At 42.2% G+C, this 24,759-nt stretch overlaps 1 protein-coding gene across 1 annotated transcript in view; it reads left to right on the top strand.

Annotated features, from left to right (window-relative positions):
* SYN2 (synapsin II) overlaps positions 1-24,759 on the top strand; it is a 462,275-nt gene that overhangs the window by 389,728 nt on the left and 47,788 nt on the right. Inside the window, exons 6-10 of the mRNA XM_082266531.1 lie at positions 1,404-1,466; positions 7,370-7,512; positions 9,199-9,273; positions 10,501-10,603; positions 18,341-18,490. Coding sequence (XP_082122657.1) covers positions 1,404-1,466; positions 7,370-7,512; positions 9,199-9,273; positions 10,501-10,603; positions 18,341-18,490 — 534 coding nt within the window. The remainder of the gene's footprint in view (positions 1-1,403; positions 1,467-7,369; positions 7,513-9,198; positions 9,274-10,500; positions 10,604-18,340; positions 18,491-24,759) is intronic.

The following is a 24,759-nucleotide window of genomic DNA, read 5'->3' as shown; positions in this document are numbered from 1 at the left end:
CGAGCACGCGCCGCCGGCGGGGCGCGCTCCCACGCGGTCACGGACCCCCCCGCGCGCGTGACCGGCGGACCCGATGTCCGTCGGTCACTCGGCGATCGGCGGGGGAGAGGGAGAAAGGCAGGCAGCTTGTGTAAACAAGCTGCCTGTCAGTTCTCCCTGTGTAGAAACACTGATCATACGGTTCTACTATGTAGAACCGTTGATCAGTGTAACTACAGCTCAACAGACAGCCAATCACAGTTAGAATCACGCCCCTAGGGACACACACCACCCCTCCCTCTCAAATAAAGTTAACCCCTTCACTACCAATGTATTTTTACAGTAACAGTGCATATATATAGCACTGATTACTGTAGAAATGTCACTGGTAACCCCAAAAGTGTCAAAAATGTCAGTCAAGGGTCCGATCTGTCCGCCCCAATGTCGCAGTACCGCAAAAAAAATCGCAGATCGCCGCCATTACGCGTTAAAAAAAAAAACAACAAAAATGACAAAAATCTTTCCCTTTGTTAGTAAACGCAATAACTTTTGCGCAAACCAATCAAAATATGCTTTTTGCGATTTTTTTTTTACCAAACATATGTAGCAGAAAACAAATTGGCCGAAAATGTTAAAAAATTTAGATTTTTACTTTTTTTTGGGGGGAATTTCATATAAAAAAATGTGAAAAATATTGTTATTTTTGCAAAATTGTCGCTCTTTTTTTGTTTATAGCTCGTGATTAAAAAATCGCACAGGTGATCAAATACCACCAAAAGAAAGCTCTGTTTATGGGAAAAAAAGGACGTCAAATTCGTTTAGGTACAGTGTCGCACGACCGCGCAATTGTCCGCTAAAGTCACGCAGTGCCGAATCGCAAAATACCCCCTGGTCTTTTAGCAGCCAAATCCTCCGGGGCTTAAGTGGTTAAAGGAACTTTCAAGAATGCAAAAAAAAAAGTGTTCCTATGCACACCAGAGATTTCTCAGCCTGCAACTTCCCCTCTGGCTTCCATTTGGAAATTGCCATTTGTGACTTCTCTTTTTAATAATGCTAGTTGCCTGACTGCCAATTTCTAACCTGCCTGCTTCTTCCTGGTCAGTTTCCTAGAAAGTATTAAAACCATTGGAACAGCATGAGAGCTAGGCCACTAGGTCTTTTTATTCACCATTACTGTATGTATTGAAATTATTTTGTGCGTTTTTCCTTCTAATGAATTTGTATATACTGTATATTTCTCTGTGAATAAAACATATCTGACAACAAAAGATACTTCGATAAAAACGTTTTATAAAATATTTTTTTTTTATAAATTATATAATTACGATTTTATATAAATTGTGTCATTGGGGTCCTATGGTGTGTTTTAAGCAAATGTTCATTTCATCTCTTTTTGCTTAATCAATATGTCTTTTGTGTTTCAGCTTGCAATGCCATCATTTCCTGTTGTGGTGAAGATTGGACATGCTCATTCCGGAATGGGAAAGGTATATTGTAATCACCATTTGTATTCTTCCACTGTAACACTGAAATATAAAGATATGAACGGCCATCAAGACTGTCCATAGCTTGTATTATTTATTGAAATTGTAATAATAATACATCTTATATAATAGATATTTTAGGCTGAGCATACACAAGAACTGGATGAAACCAATATCCAATAACAATACTGAGTCTGTCATACTTCCAAAGTTGACACCCAGCATGGATCAGTGGATCCCAAAAAGATCAGCAACAGTGAATGGGGACTGTGGTTCCTACAGATCTTGCAATCCACAATATTTTCTGTGCACTTTATTGCAGTACAAATGCTTTATTGAGTGCCTGTCTTGCATTTCCCATGCAGCCTAATGCAAAGCTTCTCTGCCAAGAACCTTGGTATATTTAGAGCTTACCAGGAAGGCAATAACAATTGTCACCAGAACAGTAAGTGAACAGAAACCCCATTCCTGACAAATGTCACTAGAACAGCCAATGAGGAAACATCTCCCAATGGGATCACATGTCACAATGACAACTGTCAATGCTTGGGGGAGATTAGAGAGCCTTCTTTTCATTTCCTTTCCTGTCCTTTGGAAATTGAAAACTAAACTCCACAAAAAGGCACATAGTGGCCCAAGGGTTGCAAAGTTAATATTTTTGTAAATCCATTCAAAAATAATTGAAGTTTCATATGCATTAAATGGACCTTGATTTTCTGTGCCTTGATCTTTTCATGTGCCACTCCATTGAACTATAACAACTCTCAGCATTCATTCAGTGAATTTTAAAGCATATGAGTACATAGAGTATTCTGATATTCTTATATTATTGGTTAGGGGAACTTTAGTCCCTATATTTTACCTGTTGCAAGGACTTAATTTCTGTGTGTTGCTTGAAATGAACCTGTGATGACACCATGCCAACCTTCTTTGGCTCCCCCATAATCTTTGCTCATCATCTCTGAGCCCGCTTCTGATTATAGCTTACAAGTTTGGGACTCTCTGTGGTACTCTACTTGCCTCATGTCCCCCTTCCTGCCCCTGCTCCCAATCACTTATAACCCTCTTTTCCCCCCAGGCTTGGACAAACCTCAGGCATTCTCCTGGTGGTTTGCTAATAGTTTTACACACATTGGATACTTCCTAACCGCCAGGTCATTTCCCATGTGGGCCTCACTTTGGGAAACCCATGACATAACAGAGCCGGAGTTCTTCCGCTATCTCCAACTTCAGCACTAGCTCACCTCGGTGTGCAGAACTTCTATGTACCCATTTCAGAAAACTGCATTTGAACACACCTGCCAGCCTTATTGTAGCACTCCATGCTTCTCTGAATAATCATTCGTCTTCCACCCCTCTCCTCTATGTAGCTCAGTGGGAACGAGACTTGGATAGACCTAAGCAACTGAGATAGACTTAGCACACTGGAGCTGAGCCTGGCCTTCTGTGGCCAAATACTTATTTAATACATGGCTATCAATAATACAATTGACAATCATATGATATTACTTCTTCATGTGCAAAATAACAATATAGTGTAAAAAATTCCTTAAAAGTGCAATAGTGCTAAAAAATTGTTCATAAGTTGTGCAATTCCTTAAAAGTGCAATAGTGATAAAAACGTCCATAAATTGTGCAATTGTGCTTGATAATAGAAAGTGCTTGGAATGCCTCAAAAAAGTCCTGGGTTGCTTCAAACGAATCAAACGGTGCAGAGTCTTTCACTCCCCTCATGTATCCCCACTCACCAGAAGCAATAGACTCTCAGCTGTTTCAGTCTGGGGGTCAGGTAGTCTTGGAACTGGTGAAATTACATCCATGTCTGTTGATGATGGGGCGAAATGCGTCAACGTATTTCCAGTTTCGCCAAAATCATTGATGCCACTTCCTGTCCTCCGTGGAACACACGCTAGTCTGTGTCTTTTCTAAATGCCGGTTTTACTCTATGGACTTCACTATGTTGGCTGTCTGCTTTCTTTGAGTCACAAAGATTTGTTATAAGGCGATATACAATGACATGAGTGTTAACATCAAGTGGATTTGTGTCTCATTTCAACAGTTCTAAGCCTACCTGACTGCTTGATTCGTTTGAAGCACCCCAGCACTTTTTTGAGGCACTCCATGCACTTTCTATTATCAAGCACAATAGCACAATTTATGGACATTTTTTTAGCACTATTGCACTTTTAAGGAATTGCACAATTTATGGACAACTTTTTAGCACTATTGCACTTTTATGGAATTTTTTGCACTATATTGTTATTTTGCACATGAATAAGTAACATCATATGATTGTCAATTGTATCATTGCAAGCACTGTTTTATTGATAGCCATTCATTTCTGAATTTTTACTTGGTGAACAGCAGCTGCATTTCTAAATATTACATTTTTTAACATCACCATTGTTATTTTCAACACTTACACTTAGCACGGGTTTAGTAATTATTCAGACTAATTTAATACAGACACCTTGGAGGCAGTACATATGGTGTTTCTACGTTAGTATTGGGTCTCTGCCTGCATTGCCTATGCCAATCTGTCCTACAGTGACCGCTGTTTCCAAGGTTGTGGCCATTGGGGTGATATTGTGCACACATGGTGGACCTGCCCTGGACTTATTTGTTTTTGGTTCCACGTATTTGGCCTCCTATTCACTTTGTTCTATTGGCTCTTAAAAAAAGTTGGCTCATACAAAAAGAAGCCAAGTTTGTCGCGTTACATTGCCCAATTCCGGGTCTGTTCGCTCATCAGCGGAAACTCGCCTCCTATCTGTTCCTGTCAGACAAAAGAATAATTTCCCAAGCCTGGAAAAAAAATCAGTCGCCTTTCAGGGTGTGAGAGATCCTATGACGGTGTTGATGTTTAACAAACAGATGACTAGCATTCACAACGACTCACATGCTAAATTGCTTAAAATCTGGGAACCATGGAGGTAATATACCTTTCTTACTCTCCCCTAGCCAGCGTGGGCTGCCTCCCCCCTCTTTCTCTGCCTCTAACCTTCTGGCCCCCTTCCCTCCTAGTCTTCTTTGTCCCCACTTAGGTGCACCATCTCCTTTCCGTCACCTTCTTGCCTATCTTTCCTCTGTTTTCTGTTCCGTTCTTTTTTCCCTAGACCTCTGTAGGCTGTATGCAGCACCACTGTATGGATAATGGCAGGTCCAGGGGATGCCCCATACTTGTGGGGAACCTCTCAGGACCTTCTGCCCTTCACACCTCCATGGCTATGCCTATATACTGCTGCTGTGCCAGTTTTCAGGGTTTTTATTTCTTTTTTTTCTTTTTTTAAATGCTGTCTCATTGTTGTCTTTTCTTTACAAGCTAATTCTTGATATAAATGTCACAGCTAGCCCCTGCGTGGGTGAATATTTTGCATCTTCATTACTTGTTAAAACAGAGTAAACATTATTGAAACAGAGATGAACCTGTAAGCTTTGGAGGATACCGTAACCTGGCTGCCGTAATACCGTAATGGCTACAGTAACCATTATTCCCACTCTCTGCTTGTGCATACACTGCTTTGTGAAAAAGTATACAGTAGTATGTAGAAATAGCCTGTTTAAATCTAATAATGGCCATACATAGCTTAAAGCATAACTTTATGATGACCAAATATTGTCTAAATATAAAAGGCATGTGTATTATTTTGTGGCTGGAGCTCAGCTTTAATGAAAGTAATTGATGTTAGGGATTCTTGCATCATTTACAACAACCAGGACATTTAAAGGTTAAAGGGTACCTCTAGCCAAAACCTTTTATGTTTTGGGGATGAATAGGGAATGGTATACTGTATATTCATTATATTTTTTCAATGTCCTGTTGGGGACATTTCACTTGATCTCCTGTTGTGGAGACATGACAAGTAATGAGTGAAAATCTCTGCATAGTGAGGGAAAATTCCCTTTTAGGCAGTAATCACCAGAACAGGTGTCTCCATTGGAAGATCTCCCCTCTATTGCTCTTCTAGTGACACCTGCAAAATTTTGGATCTCCCACTACTTTCTACGCTGTTCACAATGGTCACTGTTACAAACAGAGAAGATAAATCTCTGCAGCAGGGACCCAGACAGCAAAAAATACTAAACAAAGTTTCTGGCCCTTCCCTATTCTATCTAAAACTAAGAAACAAATCTCGATCACTGTTCTTTTATCTTTTTTTGGGGTAGAAGAGATGATCTTTTTGCTGTGCAAGTTTTCCATTTATTGACTGAGAAATGAATGGAAGTGTGGAAGGAATCTATAGGTATACTATTCAAGAAGGGTCATCACTAGTGTTGAGCGAACACGGACTATATTATTCGGGTCCGTACCGGATAATTGGATTTTTCTTACCCGGACACGGACCTGAAAACTTTACTGTATGTTCGGGTTTAAAATCCGTGTTCGGTAATTTTATTTCCTGTTTTGTATGTAATGGCGCGCTTTTAATGGCGGACTTTCAACAGCCAATCAACAAGCGTTTAACTGGTGTGCGCCATCACAGCCATGCCTACTAATGTATTAGTAGCTGTGATTGGCCAGCTGAAGCATGTGACCCAGGTCTTTATAAGCTCGAGAGACACAGCACGGTGCGTCAATCTGCTGTAGTGTAGGGAGAGAGCACACAGAACGGTGCTGGCTGCTGCTGATTAGGGACAGACAGGGTAAAACAACATTGTGCTGAAAAGAATGCAGGGACAGGTTAGAGTGTAGGCAGGGAAAGATATTTGAGCATTTTAGGGACAGGCTGGAGAGATTAGGCAGGGAGAGATTAGGAGACACAGGACAGAACAATCGTCCGTTAGCTATCTACATCGATTTTGGTGTGTGGGGGGTGGTGCAGTGAACGATCTTTTTGCCCTCACTTGAGCCCACTGAGGAGGAGGAGGAAGAGGGAGAAAAAAAATGTATTTTTATCAGTCTGTTGTGTGCAGTGTTCAGCTATATTTTACTACAGAGTGCTGTTCTAATCTGCTATTTAAAAATTACAAATTTAAAGGGGAATTTTTTTTTTTAAGAGCACTTGCCATGCTCTTAACTACATTTTGCTGTCATTTGCAGCACTCTAGCCTTTTCCATTGGTTTTTTAGAGCCATTTTAGTGCCTGAAAGTTCGGGTCCCCATTGACTTAAATGGGGTTCGGTGTCCGGGTAAAGTTCGAAAAAAGTCCGGGACACGGACCCGGACTTTTTTTCAAGTTTGGCGAACCCGCCGAACACGGACATCCAGGTGTCCGCTCAACTCTAGTCATCACCCATGGTGATTCTCTATGGCACATAACACATGTTTGGTGAGCATATTTAGATTTTGATAAACCTAAATGGGCAAAAAATGTGTATACAGTTGCTACAGCTAACTCAAAATGGTGTTGAGAGTTGATTGCAAAAGGTATGTATGCTGCAGGGAATTTTACACCAATTCAGTCCTACTCTCAGACATGGTGGCTGTTCCAATAGAATAACCACTATTACGTAACAGGCAGTTTGAGCTTTGAGGTAGCAGACATACTGTGTGCTGCTTTAGGCTCCTTTCACACTTGTACGACCTGGAAGTTGTGCGACTTTGACACAACTTGAAGCAATGCCTGTGTCTATGGCCCTCAAGTCGCATTAAAGTTAGACCAAAGTAGTGCAGGGGCTACTTTGAAGTCGCTGCGACTTAAAGTCGTACAGATATGAATGGTACTCATTGGAACTCATGGGGTACGACTTGTCATGCGATTTTACAGTCCCAAGTCACAGGATAATAAAGTAATGTTCACAGCTGTAAATATGTTTATATTGTTTAACAAGATGGTCACTATAACATTTAGAGTTAGTAACAGAATGAAAAAATGTAAATAATGTCTCTAAAGCAAAAGGATGATATGCAAACTGCACTGAGGTTCAGTATACTATATACTGTTAATTAATGTGTGTGTTAACAGGTGAAAATAGAAAACCACTATGACTTCCAGGACATTGCCAGCGTTGTGGCCTTGACACAGACCTATGCCACCACTGAACCCTTCGTAGATTCTAAATATGATATCAGGATTCAGAAGATAGGAAATAACTACAAAGCGTACATGTAAGTCACCAAGGCAACTGGTCATTATACAATATCGTTTTTTAAAAACAATCCGCTAGAAAGATATTTAGCTGCTTTAAGTACAGTTAAACCTGGTACAATTTGGTTTATAGAAAGACAAAATTTAGAATGTAAATATTGCATGGTTGGATGTACAGTTGACTTCTTATTCGGTGATCAAACTAAAGGCAATGGGGGAAATAAAAAAGAGTTCAATGCTTGCACAACTATTCTTAACTTAGAACATGGATCACATGCTACTTCTAATTTCTAAAAAAAAGGGGGGCACAAGCCCCTTTGTGTAAGTGGATCTTCACCCCCCTCCCATTTTTTTTAACCCCTACAGTTCAGATACTTACTCACCTAGCAGATCTAATGTTGTCCTGGTGAGATCCTCTTCATTCTGCCACTGCTTGGGTCCTATGCCGCCATGTTCTTGCGGGAAGTCATGAGGAGGCTGCCAGCTATTCTAGGCAGTCAGTAGATCTGCTGAAGACTGAATGAAAGACTATGGGGTGAATTTACTAGCATGTCATTTGCCTAGGTGAATGATGTGCATGGGGGTGGAGCGGAACGGTTTTCGTTAAAAAAAAAAAATAAATAAAAATAAAAAGGGAATATTTGTGTAGTGGAGTAGAGAAGAGGTGGAAAGAAAGGAAGTTTGTTATGATGGTAAAGATCTGCTTCAATCTGTCTGCCCACCCCAGCCTCCTGCTCAGAGCAGAGATCATTAACCCTGTGCAGTCTCTGTTCATGTAGTGTGATCACACAGGCCCTGTTCATAGCTAAGCGATTTTATGCTTGAAGCTTGTAGCTCTAAAATGCTCAACAAGCCAAATCCCATTCATTTCAATGGCCCCTGTCCACATATGAGCCTTCTGCTGACTGAAGCAAAATGCCTGAAGTTGAAAAAAAGTGCATAAGCTTATTTTAGGCAGATTACAAGCATTTGTGGACCCTTAGACTTCAATAGGAATGCCTAACTTGAGCATTTTAAGAGCGTTTTACAAGCATTTTACAAGTGTTTTACAAGTGTTTTACGAGTATTTTCTGCTCAAATAGCAGCTCTCCACCCCTAATTTCCCCTCTCGAAAAACGCCAGTAAGGCTCTGTTCACACTTTGGCGTTCCAAATCATGAGATGAACTTGCTATCCCCATTATTTTTAATGGCACTAAAATTGCCTCTAGATTTTGCCCAATTGCTGCCCGAATAATCCCGTAAAAATCGCAGAAACAGAATTATGGGATGCCTGTCGCCCAACGAAGTTCCAGAACTTCTTTTGAGCGACAAGCCTCCCACGATTCTCTTTGCGCGGTTTTATCGCGATTCATTGGGGGGACGAGCACGGCAAAATGGTGCTGAGATTTGAGTGCCATTGAAAATAATGGGGATGACAAAGCAATTCAGAATTGCAGGCAAAATCACGGCAACTTTGCCCGTGATCAAGAACGCCATAGTGTGAGCAAAGCCTAGGTAGCACAGGTGCTTTTTGTATGTGCTTTTGAGTTCCATTCATTATTAATGGCAACATACATACACATTGCACTTCAGTTTTCTGCACAATGTCTTAGTGGTTATGTAAACTCTAAGGAAGCTTCTACAACAGATGTTTTTTTTTTTTTTTTCTTTGTATCTGTCTGTCTCTCTCTTTAAATAAACATATTTCTTTCTGCTGTTTTTTCAGGAGAACCTCAATATCAGGTAACTGGAAGACAAACACGGGGTCTGCCATGCTAGAACAGGTGGCAATGTCAGACAGGTGAGAGATGACTAAGATAATATTGATTAATAATATTGATTAATACTAATATTGATTATGTTATTCATACTAAATATTAGGGATGGGCCGAAATTAGACTCCAACATCAGCTATTCGTGTGTCCACAGAACACACAAACAAATGGGACGTTCGGCTGGAATTTCCCACCGATGAAGGCCCTGAAATGCACTGAGCTGTTGTAGTGCATTGATAGCTGCTGATGTGCCAAAACATGCCACTTAACTATATGCTTTGGACTATGTATGGACTTGTATGTATATCCAGGTATCCCAATTAGATCTATTCTAGCCAGCTGTTTTTTTTTTTTAGATAACTCTGTATTCCAGGCTCTTCAGGTCAGATTTACCAAGGAGGCCCCCAGATCCCGGGCTCCTCCCTATGTGAATTGTTATGGGGTACCATAGTACCCTTACCCCATTAACCAAAAAAGTGTAAAAAAATAAAAAATAACAACACAGGCACAGTTTTTGACCTAGGGCATACGGCGGCTAGCTTCTTAAGAGGCGAAGCGTTTTTTAAATTTTTTTCTATTTTCCGGGTCCAGTGGGCGTTGTGAGTGATGATGGATTTACATCAAGGGACACTATTTTTTTTCTTTGTAATAAAGGAGTTGTCAAAAACTGTGTTCTGCGGTTTTTACTTTTTTACACTTTTTTGGTGAATGGGTACGGGGGCCTTGAATCTGGGGGCCACCTTGTTAAAGGGGGCTTCCAGATTCCAATAAGCCCCCCACCCGCAAACCCCCACAACCATAGCCCAGGGTTGTCGGAAGAGGTCCTTGTCCCCATCAACATGGGGGAAAGGTGCTTAGGGGGGCACCCTAAAGCACCCTCCCCTTGTTGAGGACAGGCCTGGTATGGTTTAGAGGGGGGCGCTGGCCCATCCCCACCCTTTCCTGGCCTGCCAGGCTGCATGCTCAGATAAGGGTCTGGTATGCGGCTATGGGGATTGGTCTTACAACACAGAGGGAGCCTGAAGGAGCAGAGGATTGGGTAAGTAAAACTGTCATGGTCCCTTAGGCCCTAGTGAACATTTAACATTTGCAGGGAAGGACGCAATGCAAGGAAGAATTTGTACTTACCCCAGGGTTCAGCTTTAAGGGCATTTGGATTTGAACTGTGAGCTGTAATAGTGTCTGACCTGACCTGCTATTTCCTGATTTTGTTTTTTTTGGTGCTGCTACTAATATTTTTTATTATCTTCTAGGTACAAGCTATGGGTTGACACATGTTCAGAAATCTTTGGTGGTCTGGATATTTGTGCTGTAAAGGTGGTACATGGGAAGGATGGAAAGGATTATATCATAGAGGTAAGAAAAAAACATGTTACAGTTATATGTATCATTTAGGTGGGAGAAAGCAGGGGTGTATTCTTAATTGCACTTGTGGGCCAGTGTCAAGGTCAGGAAAGGGAAAAGGGGCAGCACCAAGCCTCAAAATGCTGATATGTTAAGAGTTGTCAGAAGAAAAAAAAGGAGGCTCTTTGTAGTGCAAAAACAGCATATACTGTAAAACATGCATCCAAAATTACATTCTAGCAGCACTACTCCTTGCACAACACTGTCCCATTCACAACACTGCATTTCCCTGATGACAAATTTTAACAAATGTTAAAAGACAAAAAAATAAGTATGCTAAGCCACTGATGGCTCCCTCTGGAGGTTTTGTCTAGAATATTTTAATAGTAAATACAATCTAAAGATGTGCAAGACCAAGCTGTAAAAATGAGAGCGTAATATTTAAATTAGTTTAAACCAACCTGTTCTTTGTCCATTCAAGCTAAAATATTGGGTTTTCTTTACCCCCCTACCAGGATAAACTTATCTTTCCTTTGCTTAACTTATATAGGATTTTCCTACTATCAGGGTACACCAGGAAGTTAAAGAGGTATATAAAAGTTTAGAGACTAGTTGTGTAACACACCAACAGATGGCAGCACAGAGCTGTACGCACAGTCACAGGAAGCGCTGACCTTTATAAGTCAGTGTGCCAAAAGACATCGTCCTGTGTACATTGGGAGCTGTGAAAGTGGTGCTATTCAGAACTATTCAAATCGGTCCAAAATCGATTAACGGATTGGAATTCTGTGTTTACATTTTTTTATTGAACGAGTAGGGGTACTATATACCCCATACTCATTCACATGGGGGCGGAATCTGGGGGCCCCTTGTTAAAAAAAACAGCGTGGGGTCCCCCCCAAAATCCATACCAGACCCTTGTCCAAGCAAGCACCCTGGCTGGCCAGGATGGGGGGGGCATGCGAGCGCCCCCCCCCCCCTCCTGAACCATACCAAGCCACTTGCCCTCAACATGGGGAGGGTGCTTTGGGGTGCCCTTGTCCCCATGTTGATGGTGACAAGGGTCTCTTCCCGACAACCCTGGGCTGTGGTTGTGGGGGTCTGCGGGTTTTACCACTACTATTCCTTTATACTGGCCTTTGAAATTCACAAATGCAGCAATTTAGAATTTGGATGAAAGGTTTAGCACTGTAAAACACTTTTTGAGCGATAAATAGTGAATTTTATATACAACTATATAGATCAAACCAAAATGGGGGACAAATAAGGAGGAAACAAGGACAGAGGGACATTGTTTCAAATCAGGGACAGTCCCTCGAAATCAGGGACAGTTGGGAGCTATGCCATTCCATTGAACACTCAAAACATTAGAGTTTCCCTAACTTTCAATCAATGGCCACCATGAAAAATAGAAAGAGTGAATCTTTTCATTTACATAATTGCCAGCTTTAGATACACTTTAAAAGCATCTTTATGTGTAAATTGTTTATAAATGAGCAAATATAAATTCCCTGAATGGCCACATTTTCTACATCTTCTGTGCAAATTAACCATGTGTTTTGACCAGAGAAGACATTAAGAAATATACACATACACATACGGGGTTATTTATTTTTCACAGCAGACAGAAAAATACCTTTTTTTATCTAATTAAAAAACTAATTTCTTCTACATGCATGTACTGTATGTATTGAATAGAAATCTATTTTTTTACTAGCTGTTAACCCAGATTCCATGTTTAGACTGCTGACAGTACACACAAATTAGTGGTTTGCTGCTACAGTATATTTAAATTTTATAAACACCAAATATTGTTTTTTCTCTTCTATACTCATGGAATAGTTTATATAAACTAAATTTTTTGCTATAAGTACCAATCTGTAATGTTAAAGCTTTTTTTATACCCACATAACTGGCGACACTCAAAGTGTAGTGGTTAAATTTCACACCCCAAATATAGGTTCAATGAAGTTTTATTTAATACCTAACTCATTTATGGAGTCATTGGGCCAAATTATATGACTAATATTAGATAGCCCTAGTCTTTGCCTAGGAAATAAATATTTCCCCATAAGTATCATTATATTGAGAAACTAGTAGACTGTTTATTATGGTGAAGGGACATTTTAAATTTAAGTAGAACTTAAAGTTGCTCTAGAGTTTAAGCATTGTTTACCTTACTGGATTAAGGTAAAACCACCCCACTACCTGTGCCCCCCCCTTATCCAGGGATCAGCCAAATCTCAATCCATGTGTGGGCACCCTGGTTGTATAGACGTTGATCTACCGATCGACTTCTGTACAACCAGCCGGTTGGTTTTTCCCAATCGATCAGTGTGTAGGGGGGCAGGGTTGTTGTTGAGTAGGTGGATAATAATGGACCTTTCCTCCACGCTTCCCGTTAACTCGTTGGGCGCCAAGTTCTGGATCACATGAGAAGACTACCCCCTCAGGGTGGGTTCTTTGAGCTAAGCCAGGCGGTGTCTGGGGTCACTCAATCTAGCATAGGGGTAACACCTCACCCGAAGGCATGCTCATCAATACCACCATCAATGGGACCAGGCAGGGGCCATAGTCATGTGAAGAATCAAACATTAAGGCAGTCCCCCAACTCAGAGGTGAGCCACTTGTGTGTGGTGTTGTATGTGGAGTCCCTCCAGAAGAGGTTGTCCTTGCCCTACACACTTGTACAGGTGTATGTGTTGCATTAGGAGGGGCATGCAGAGCCTATGCCCACTCCACCAGTCAGCATACCTCTGCTACCCCACTCCCAGTAAGAATGAGGTCCCGTCGAGCACCTATCATGGACCTCATGCATGCTCCCATTTAACTCTTGCCTCATGTACCTGGTGACCAGGCCATAGATGTCCATAATGCTGTTCTGCTCCCAGAGACCGCTAAGAAGGGAGTCAGAACACTGAACCCCCTCGCTAACAATGGACCACCACCTAACCAGGTACCACACCAAAAACTGGTTGTTGATTCCTTGTGTTGTCACTAACAGCAGCTTCCTCTCCTTTTAGACTCACAGGCTAACATTGCATTGCAGTGATATCCACAGACCCAGATGTGCTATTTCAGACCTGACCCCACATGCACCCTTTGAATAACTTCAGACCAGGACTTGAGCATTTGAAACAACTTTCCAGAACTTTTTGGCAGAACATGTATAACATACAGTAACATCTTTTTTTTAACTAAACATAACTGTGGATGCCCCAGATTACCTGCACAAGTGAAATTTCTTAAAGTCTAAGTTTGGCGGTGCTCTAACAGAGAGGTCCATGTTGCAGGCTTCTTCCAGTGAATTGGCATTCCATAGCGGACCATAGGTCCCAGCAAGTCATTAGCATAGGTTCCCCATGCATTTCCCCAAGTGTTCTCCCCAGCCCCCTAGGATCCGGACCTCTTCCCTTTTAGAGAACACGGAAGGGAGGCTGGACCCAGACAAAAGCCTACGCACACACCAGGAAAAGGGAGCTAAACATTAACCCCATTCCCCTGACCTGGCTGCAACAAAACGCAACCTGGCTGCAAGTGTCAACTGCTATAGCTGGTAGCATTGATCATTGTGCTCTGGCCCAGGGAAGATTCTCCACTGTCAGAACACAGTAGCACAGTGGGAGGATTCCCCCACCCCTTTTGAATTTTTGGATTGGGGGAATCGGATAATTTTTTTGTTTAACCCGCTGGTTGAATGAAAAAAAATGATGAATGTATAGGCTGCTTTACTTTACTCCTCCACTGATCCAGCACTGTCTTGTCTGTGGCCCCGCTTTTCACTTTCTCTTCTCGCAGGAGACAGCAGTGGGAGTAGAAATGGGTGGAACACCCCTCTCTTTGGGAGCCAAACATGAATATTCAAAAGTGCCCATTTTGAGAGCTTATATGCAAATAATTGGCCATAAAAGTGATATGCGGGTCCAGATACTGCCCTGGGGGACATGTAACGATAACAAAAAAAATTGTATCAATCGTTTTATTGTAAAATTTTTATAGATCGTTTTTTCAGGAGCAGTGATTTTAATGATGCCTAAAATTCCTTTAAATATAATGCCTGGGTGTTCCCCTAATGTGCCTGTAAAGTGATGCATCTGTTGCATGTATAGATCATGCTACAGCAAAAATGAAATTTCTAAAGAAGAAAAAAATCGAGTCAAATCCCATTTAAAATGGCTCCCGGCTATTAAAAAAATGTAAGAAAAAAAACAGTGAGCACCCCCTGAACCATACCAGGCTACATGCCCTCAACATTGGGGGGGGGGGTGCTCTGGGGCAGGGGTCCACTCTTGTTAAATGCTTCCTGCGGTCTGTCTGCTCAGTTTGACAGTTCTTTGCCCCCTCGTGACATTACTGACTGGTGCATGCTGCGTCGGTGACGTCACAAGGGTGGGGCCGCCAGTTGACATCACCAGGTGACCCCAGAGCACATCCCCATGTTGAGGGGATTTAGCCTAGTATGGTTCAGGAGGGGGGACATTTGCTTATTCCCCCCCCCCCCCCCACAATCCTGACCTGCCAGGCTGTGTGCCCCGATAAGGGTCTAAAATAGATTTTGGGGGGGACCCCACGCCGTTTTGTTTTTACATTTTTGGGTGGGATTCCCCTTAAAACCATACCAGACCTAAAGGGCCTGGTATAGACTGAGGGGGGGGGGGGGCACATAGTTTCTTTTTATAGCCGGGAATTGCAACCGTCAGTGATTTTACTACTTGCCTACAGAGCAGAGCACTTTCACCCCCTTCCTGCCTAGGCCAATTTTCATCTTTCAGTACTGTCACACTTTGAATGACAATTGTGCTGTCATGCAATGCTGTACACAAATTACATTTTTATCTTTTTTTTCATACAGATAGAGCTTTCTTTTGGTGGTATTTAATTACCACTTTTTTTTTTTTTTTTACTAAAAAAAGAAAAAAGACTGAAAATTTTGAAAAGAAACGTTTTACTTAAGTTTTTGTCAGTAAATTTTGTAAATAGGTAGTTTTTCTCCTTCACTGATGTGCACTGATGAGGCGGCACTGATGGGCACTGATAGGTTGCAATGATGAGGTTGCACTTATGGGCACTGATGAGGTGGCACTGAGGGGCACTGATTAGGTGGCACTGATGAGGAGGCACTAATAAGCCGCACTGATGGGCACTGATAGGCAGCACTGATATGCGGCACTGATACTTGACACTGATGAGAGGCACTGATAGATGGCACTAATAGACGGCACTGATGGGCAGCACAGATGAGCAGGCACTGATGGGCACTGACTGGCATCACTAATGGGCTCTGATTGGGGTCACTGATAGGCACTGTTTGGGGTCACTGATTGGTATCACTGATGTGCACTGATTGGTGTCAGTGATGGGGCTTTACTGTAATCAGAGCACTGATGATCAGTGCCCTGATTACCTGTCCTGGTCACCCCTTCGAGGAGGAGCCACTGATCTACTCTCCTCACCGCTAAGTCTGACAGTGTGAGGCGAGGAGCACTGATAAACGGCACTCCCGAATTTACATGTGCCCGGCTGTGATTGGACACATCCAACCACATGTGTAAAGAGCCACATCATTGGCTCTTTACCAAGATTGGGGTCGCCCCATGTCCTAGGAACACAGTGCTGATGCGATCGCTGCGCTGTGCGAACCAGCGGGTTCGTGAGAGCGGCTGTTCTGGGGCGCCATCATATGATGTCATCCCAGAACCAGAGCCGCACAGCTCCCACCACCATTAGACGGTGGGCGGGTGGCAAGTGGTTAAATGTGATTTGACGTGTTTTTTTCTTTAAAAAAGTGATTTTTGCTGCAGCATGTTTAATGCAAGCTAAAGATGCACTACTTTACAGGCAGACTAAGGGGACCCCCCAGGCACTATATTTAAAATAATTTTTTTTTAACCGTTTTTTTTTTTTTTGTTTAGCTGTCAGTGGGGGAAACCTCATCGGTTGTTAAGGACGCCGTAGCCGGCTTCCCAGCCCCGCTCCTTAACAAGCAGCTTATACGGTGCCCTGATTGGGCAAAGCTGTGTCCAATCTTTGGCCTGAATTCATGCTCGGGCCGAACTGTTTGCCCATCCCTAAGCGGGAGCCATAGGTTCCTGCTGCTGTCAGTCAAATTCTGTGAAAAGGGGGGGGGGGGGAGTAGGTGTGTGGCTGAGCTGTACTGTGTGTTTCATTGGATGCACTGTGACCCACAATAAAGTCTCACTAGCTAGTGAGATCTAGACTCACAGTGTAGTTAGAGTGCAGGCTAAGGAGAAGGCCATCCAGACACAAAGCACTCTGCAGAAATAGGAAGAGATAGCACCAAGCTTTCTCTTCCTATATGTATGAATGCACATAGAGAGCGCACGTGGGGAATTCCAGAAGAGGAGGTAAGGGACAGCTCTGTGCAATACCATTGTACAGAGCAGGTAAGTATAACATCTTTTTTTCATTTTAAATTAAAAACAATCATTTACAATCACTTTAACTCCCAAAAGAGAAGCACTTGCATTTAAGCATCCCCCTCCCCAGGCAGACATGCATAATTCTTGAGTTTGTTTTTTTGTTTAATTTTTTTATTAGGCTCTACTATATTACTAAAGTGATCATGTGATCTATGATCTATGTACTATAGTGATCCTTCCTCCCTTCCATATACTATAGTGATTCTTTCTTCCTTTCTTCCATGTACCATAGTGATCCCTCCTACCTTCCATGTGCCATAGGGATTTGTTCTTTCTGCCTTCCATGTACCATTGTGATACTTCCTTTCTTCCACCTACCCAAGTGATCCTTTCTTCCTGCCTTCCATGTATCACAGCGATCCTTTCTTCTTGCCTGCCATGTATCATAGGGATCCTTCATTCCTTTCTTCCATTCATGATAGTGATCCTTCCCTCTTACAAATCTCTTTCCTAAGGGTTGATTGACACTGGAACAGTGCAAGAATGTTCCGTGTGCATTTCATGTACTGCATGCAACCAGACTGCCCTTGTGAGATGCACATAGGTGCAATTCATTGTTAATAGCAGCGTGTTTGTGGCCACCAAACCACATTATACTGCTGTACCATGCTGTTTGGTGTGGTACGATTTGAAAAAGTAGTGCTTTGCAGAGCGTCCCTATTCATTGAATGGGTCGTGGTCAGTGGGCAGTAGTACCACGAAGCAAAGCATCATAGCTGCAGCATATGTACAGGTGTTAAAACCCTGTGGTTGAGCCACTGTTTTACCACCCCTAAAACCACTAGTGTGAATGAGCCCTAAGTGTTAAGATGCATATTTCTGACATTTGAGATAAGATTTCCTTCTAATGTACATTTGTTCAAGCAATGCTGCACTGCATACAGCAACTAGGTTTAGCCACTCCCACTGTTAGATTATCATTTGCTGCAATGTGCTACACATACTCCAGTACTTATTTTTTGGATCCATCCCAGGGTTCCTCAGGCTCTTCATAATCCTCTCTTTTAAGCTCTCTGTCCACAAAACCAGTTGTATTGGAAATATTTTTCTAAATGATTGTGTTGAGGTTTAGATGTTTCCCTGGGACTCCAGCTTGTGGCACAGCAATCAAAGCATATTTTATAGGTACAAGGAAGCCCAGGTTTTGTTTAACCATCACCCTTAAGCCCCTCCCACTATCATGTTTGGACACACCCACGTGGGTAACTATCCCCCTGAAATGACCCTCTAAAGTTCGAAAGTTGGGAGGTATGATACTGTATCCCGAATGCTTGCAATTGAAATGACTAGTTCTGATCTTTTTTGGCAGGTTATGGATTGTACAATGCCAGTGATTGGTGAGCATCAAGCAGAGGATCGACAAACAATTGCTGATTTAGTTGTGATCAAGATGAATCAGGCCCTGTCCAAAACTCCAATTCCCTCCCCACAGAGACCAACAGCAACCACCCAGCCACAGGTATCTAGATTTCAATAAAAGTCATATAATATATGCTGAATATATACAGCAGCAAGCAATATCACGGTAAGTTTTTCATGTATGACAATAAAATAAAAAAAATTGCCATTGTACCTATGTGACAGTGGAGGAGCTATAGGGGTCAGGTAAATCTCAAGACTCAAGGCAACACCTTGTCTTGACTGCTGTTGCCCATCAATGTGCAGTGTCTGGTGTATTCTTGCTATTCATAGGGAAGTTTTCCTGTATCCACTTGAAATGTATATAAAGGGCAATTTTTTTTTTTCAGTTTTATATAGAGTATGGAAAGTTAAAACTCAGTCAGTCTATTTTTTTTGTTGTGTGTCTATTTGGGGAGGTTAATCCTTTGTTAATACACGTGGTGTTCTTATGTGTTTTTAACATACACTATATTACCAAAAGTATTGGGACGCCTGCCTTTACACCCACATAAACTTTAATGGCATTCCAGCCTTATGTAAAAAAAGAGAGAAGGTAGACCGCGCTCAAACATCAAAAAAATATATATATATCAAAAATACATTAAACATGTGCAATGTGAGATAGATGCTCAGAAAAAGTCCCAAAAATGAATTAAATTAATATCTTCCTTGAAAGGCTTGCAAAAACAACCACCCGTGCTCATGAGATAATCCACTCCTCCACCGACATCTACATACACTAACCACTCACCAGATGAAATTCACCCCCATTACTGGTAGTCAAAAACAGCTTTTGGCCAACAATCGTAGCCGACAATGGATGTGCTGTTCTGGTAGATAGAGTTCCCACTTTAGATACCATGTATAGGAGCCATCGATTATATTGTGGAAATATCCAGATGAGGATGTATGTAAAAGATATAATAACCTCTCATGGTGTAGTAGTCATAAAATGGTTTATTAAAAATTAGGAGCACCTATCTCACATTGCATATGTTTAATCTATTTTGATATACAGTTACAGTATATATATTTTTTTGATGTATGAGCGCGGTCTACTTTCTTTCTTTCTTTCTTTCCATATCTGTAGACTACTTGTTTGCTGTTTAGACAGGCCGCTCATTCCAACTGCTATTATATCACATTATTTTATTGATTTTTTTCACATTGTTTGTTACACATTAATTTGATTGGCTAATCCTGTGCGCAGGTGCAAAGGTGCATCTGCACTATTTTGTATATATATATATTCCAGTCTTAGTTTTAGGGTTTAATGTTAAGTTAGCCCACCCTTTGCAGCCATAACAGCTTCAACTCTTCTGGGAAGGCTGTCCACAAGGTTTATAAGTGTGTCTATGGGAATGTTTTTCCATTCTTTCAGAACTGTCTTTGTGAGGTCAGACACTGATATGACAAGAAGGCCTGGCTTTAAGTCTCCACTCTAATTCATCCCAAAGGTGTTCTGTCATGTTGAGATCAGGATTCTGTGCAGGTCAGTCAAGTTGCTCCACCCAAAACTCGTTCACCCATGTCTATATGGACCTTGCTTTGTGCACTGGTCCAAATCATTTGGTGGAGGTGGTGTGGGGTTGTGTTTCAGGGGTTGGGCTTGGCCCCTTAGTTCAAGTGAAGGGAACTCTTAAGGTGTCAGCATACCAAGACATGTTGGACAATTTCATGCTCCCAACTTTGTGGGAACAGTTTGGGGATGGCCCCCTCGTGTTCTAACATGACTGCGCACCAGTGCAAAAATTAGGTCCATATGGACATTGATGAGCGAGTTTGGGGTGGAGGAACTTGACTGGCCTGCACAGAGTCCTGACCTCAACCCTATAGAACACCTTTGGGGTGAATTAGAGCACAGACTGAGAGCCAGGCCCTCTTGTCCAACATCAGTCTGTCTGACCTCACAAATGCGCTCCTGGAAAAATGGTCAAACATTCCCAAAAACACACTCCTAAACCTTGTGGACAGCCTTCCCAAAAGAGTTGAAGATGTTATAGCTGCAAATTGTGGGCCATCTCAATAATAAACCCTACGGACTAAAACTGGGATGCCAATAAAGTTCATGTGCGTGTAAAGGCAGGCGCACCAATACTTTTGATAATATTGTGTATGTAACATTTTTCTATAATTTCTTCTTTTTTATTGCTGCCACAATGTATATGCCCTTTAAAGTCAAACTGGTGACTTAGAGCTACAAATGGCACCTTGGAAAAGAAAAGTGCTGTGGCTCCCTAGATAGCATATATGCAAATTGTTTTTCTATTCCCACTATGTATCTGAGCAGAGATACAGAAACCCTTGGTATACTTAAAAAAGAGAGAAAGGTTAGAAAATATTGTAGCAGAATTTCCAGGCATTGGGCCTGATGTGGGTCTGCCATGGTTACCGTTACCACCGACAGCACATTTAAAGTGGTAGTATCACGATTTTTTTAACTTTTAACTACAGGTAAGCCTATGATAAGGCTTACCTGTAGGTACAATTAATATCTCCTAAACCGGCACGGTTTAGGAGATATTTGCAGTGCAAGCAGCCGCTCGCACGAGCGGCGCATGCGCTCTGAAGGTCCGGCGGACCTTCAGCTTCCCTTACTAGCTCATTATTCCTTTGTCTTGCAGGGTTTGTTTTTTTTGTTTTTTTTTTTTCCTGGGTTTACAACCGCTTTAAGCTTGTTGCCCAAGTGTGAGATCTGAAACAATGAACAGTCCGGCATCTTTGGTTTTTAGTTTTATTGTAGGAGCTTGGGAGAAGGGAATGAGGGGGATACTCCTCTGGCTCAACTAGGTGCAAATTTGGGACACTTGAGAAAAATGCCACCTAGTGCTGTCTTGGCGCCGGCTGAATGCCGACCAACGCTTACTGGTGCTTGTAAACCTGACTTGCTGTCTGTGAACTGAAACTTGACTTCTGATGCTTCCTCACAGCTCAAAACTCCTGTGCACTACTCCCTGTAGTCTTCTCTGACTGAGGTAGCCACTAGCAATGATGCTGCAATGCTTGACACATTACACTTCAGGGCCCAACCGCTGTCACCCCCTTTACTCTTCAGGGTAATCTCTGGCACCCCCTTTCTATATTCCTGTACCGACTAGCTAGCTCCTGGATCCCTCTGACCTTCTCCGGAGTGGTCTCCGCTGCTAGGCAGACCCCCAGGGGCAGTTTGCAGTACTCACGACTCACGACTGCTTTCCTGAAACTCGACCCCAACGCTCCGCTGGTCCTCAGCACACCTGGATCCATACTGCAGCTCAGCTCAGCCCTGACAGGAGGAGAGACAGCCATCAAATAAATAAATAGTGTCGCGCAAATAAATTACGACTAGCAAAAATATATAAATATATAAATATAGCATAAAATAAATCTTAATAAATATCAGATCAAAAACGCACAATGATGCTCAACGTATAAAGTGCAAATGCAATAATGGTGCAAATATATTATATACGTGATAAAATGTGCAAAACTTTATAAATGTGCAAATAATGCAAAGAAAAGTCCAATGATGTATCCACATGAATAAAAAGTGCCGAAAAATTCACGTGGATACATCATTGGACTTTTTTTGCATTATTTGCACATTTATAAAGTTTTTCTCCACTGCCAAATGAGAATCCCCAACACAACATGCACACCTAGGAACACATGCCAGCCTAGCTGAAAACATGGCCCTGCTGATAAGCAGACAAGGCCCACTATACTTTACCTAGCACCTACATTGGAGGGCGCTACATATATTTACCTTCCAAACTGAAAAGTCAGGAGTAAAGTAAGTATATTTTCTAACTTTTCTCCACATGTGTTCTTTTTGTACAATTATACTGCATTATAGGAATGGGCAGTATGTAATAAGGGACTTTGCATTTTAGTGCAAGGTCTTCTATAAAGTAAACCTTTGAAAGTATGTACATATTCTTGAGTTTCAATAAGCTATAACACAAGCACTGACTGGTCTCTATAGTTGCAGCATTCTGGAGCAACTCTTCCCCAAAGAGTAAAATTGTTTAAATCTCAGCAGCTCAGTTCCCCCTTTTCCTCTACCCAGAGCTCTTGCTTTGTGTGTACATTAGAGATTAGGAGGCTTGAAGGTTGCTGAATTCCCAACTGAGAGGAGGAGCAGAGGGAGCTGAGCTACTGAGAGAGCTACTTGAAAGATTTTTTCTGCTGTGAAATATGAGAGTGAATTGCTCACCAAAGCCTGCAGCTATAAAACTCAGTAAGGGCCAGGGTTGTCAACCGCCACAACTTTTTCCTGACCAAAGATGTATTGACAGGTCTATTCTTTTTTTTTTTTTTTTTACTGACAACCTGAAATATGATAGAAACTCTTTATTACAAACTAAGACATTTAAAGAATAGGTAAAACTAGCAAGACCCTTACCAAGTAATCTGCCTGGCTTTATAATTAAAAAGTCAAAACGGCGTCACAAAATGTGAACATGACTAGGATTATGAAAGACCTGGGAAGTATTGGAATGAACGAGAAAAACAAGTCTGCAGCAAACGGTGGTAATGGTTAGGTTGAGCCTAACAGTAGGAGGAACTTAAAACAAAAGGGATGATCAAAGAGAACATGAGCCTAGTTGCTGTATGCACTGCATAAATTTGCCTTACGCAAAAGGTTAGTATATCCATTAAAACGTTACATTAAAAAATACCATTACAGTCATGTAGCTTAAATATGTGTATGCAACTGGTATGTATCAAATTTCTGGTATGATACCCCATTTCACCTTTTTTTCAAAACAAAGGGACATCTAATGTTATCTATATTTATCTACAGCCAATTGAGGTATCTGGGGTTTATGTATTGAGAATGCTATATACATGTCTTCAGCAACATGACTATAACCATACTTTTGAATGTAATGTTTTAATAGGTATACTGTAATCAACTTCTGTTGATTTTATTTTTTTTTATTTATTTTGTGATATTTTGGTACCTTAAAAGTCCTGTTTTATAGGGTGCATGCATGTCTATTATGATGCAGCGGCTGCACGGACACAGCCACTGATCCCAATTTGACAGTTGTGCGAGAGAGCTGCCCCAAATGCCGCTTGCTGTTTGCGTTCAGGGCTGCTTACTCACACCCACACAGTTGTCAAATTGGGATCAATGGCTGTGCAACCGCTGCTTCCCAGTAGCACCTGGAGTGTAGAGAACAACAAATAGGGCATTTGTTCCCAGTCTACTGATGTCAACGCTCATCTGAATGAGGTCTTAGAAATATTGTCATGTTTTTATTGCTGTCCGTGACTTCATTGGGAGATTCCCCCTCAATGTTGATGTCTGAGACACCAGGACAAGAAATGGGGAACAAATTTCCACAGTCACAGACAGCAATTAAAACTTCTGACCTTTCCCATTCCTGCTATACGTAGGGTTACCAGATGTCCCCGGACTGAGGACACTGTCCCCGGATCAAGTCTGTACCTGGTTTTGTCCCCGGATCCAGTCCTGTGCCCAGCACTCTGTGTATTATGCAGTCCGGTGCCCAGCGCTCTGTGTATTGTGGAGTCCTGTGCCCAGCCCTCTGTGTATTATGTAGTCCTGTGCTCAGCGCTCTGCATATTATGCAGTCCTGTGCCCAGCTCTCTTTGTATTATGTAGTTCTGTACCCAGCGCTCTGTGTATTATGCAGTCCTATGCCCAGCACTCTGTGTATTATGTAGTCCTGTGCCCAGCGCTCTGTGTATTATGTAGTCCTGTGCCCAGTGCTCTGTGTATTATGCAGTCCTCTGCCCAGTGCTCTGTGTATTATGGAGTCTTGTGCCCAGAACCCTGTGTATTATGTAGTTCTGTACCCAGCGCTCTGTGTATTATGCAGTCCTATGCCCAGCACTGTGTGTATTATGTAGTCCTGTGCCCAGCGCTCTGTGTATTATGTAGTCCTGTGCCCAGTGCTCTGTGTATCATGGAGTCTTGTGCCCAGAACCCTGTGTATTATGTAGTCCTGTGGCCAGCACTCTGCGTATTATGCAGTCCTGTGCCCAGCGCTCTGTGTATTATGCAGTCCTGTGCCCAACGCTCTGTGTATTATGCAGTCTGTGCCCAGCGCTCTGTGTATTATGCAGTCCTGTGCCCAGCGATCTGTGCATTATGCAGTCCTGTGCCCAGTGCTCTGTGTATTATGTAGTTCTGTGCCCAGGGCTCTGTGTATTATGGAGTCCTGTGCCCAGCACTCTGTGTATTATGGGGTCCTGTGCCCAGCACTCTGTGTATTATGTAGTCCTGTGGCAAGCGCTCTGTGTATTATGGAGTCCTGTGCCCAGCGCACTGTGGTTTATGGAGTTCTGTGCCCAGCGCTCTGTGCATTATACAGT

Source organism: Pelophylax lessonae (assembly GCF_965119305.1).
Source record: "Pelophylax lessonae genome assembly, chromosome: 8".
NCBI lineage: Eukaryota > Metazoa > Chordata > Amphibia > Anura > Ranidae > Pelophylax > Pelophylax lessonae.
This window is presented reverse-complemented; position numbering and strand designations above follow the sequence as displayed.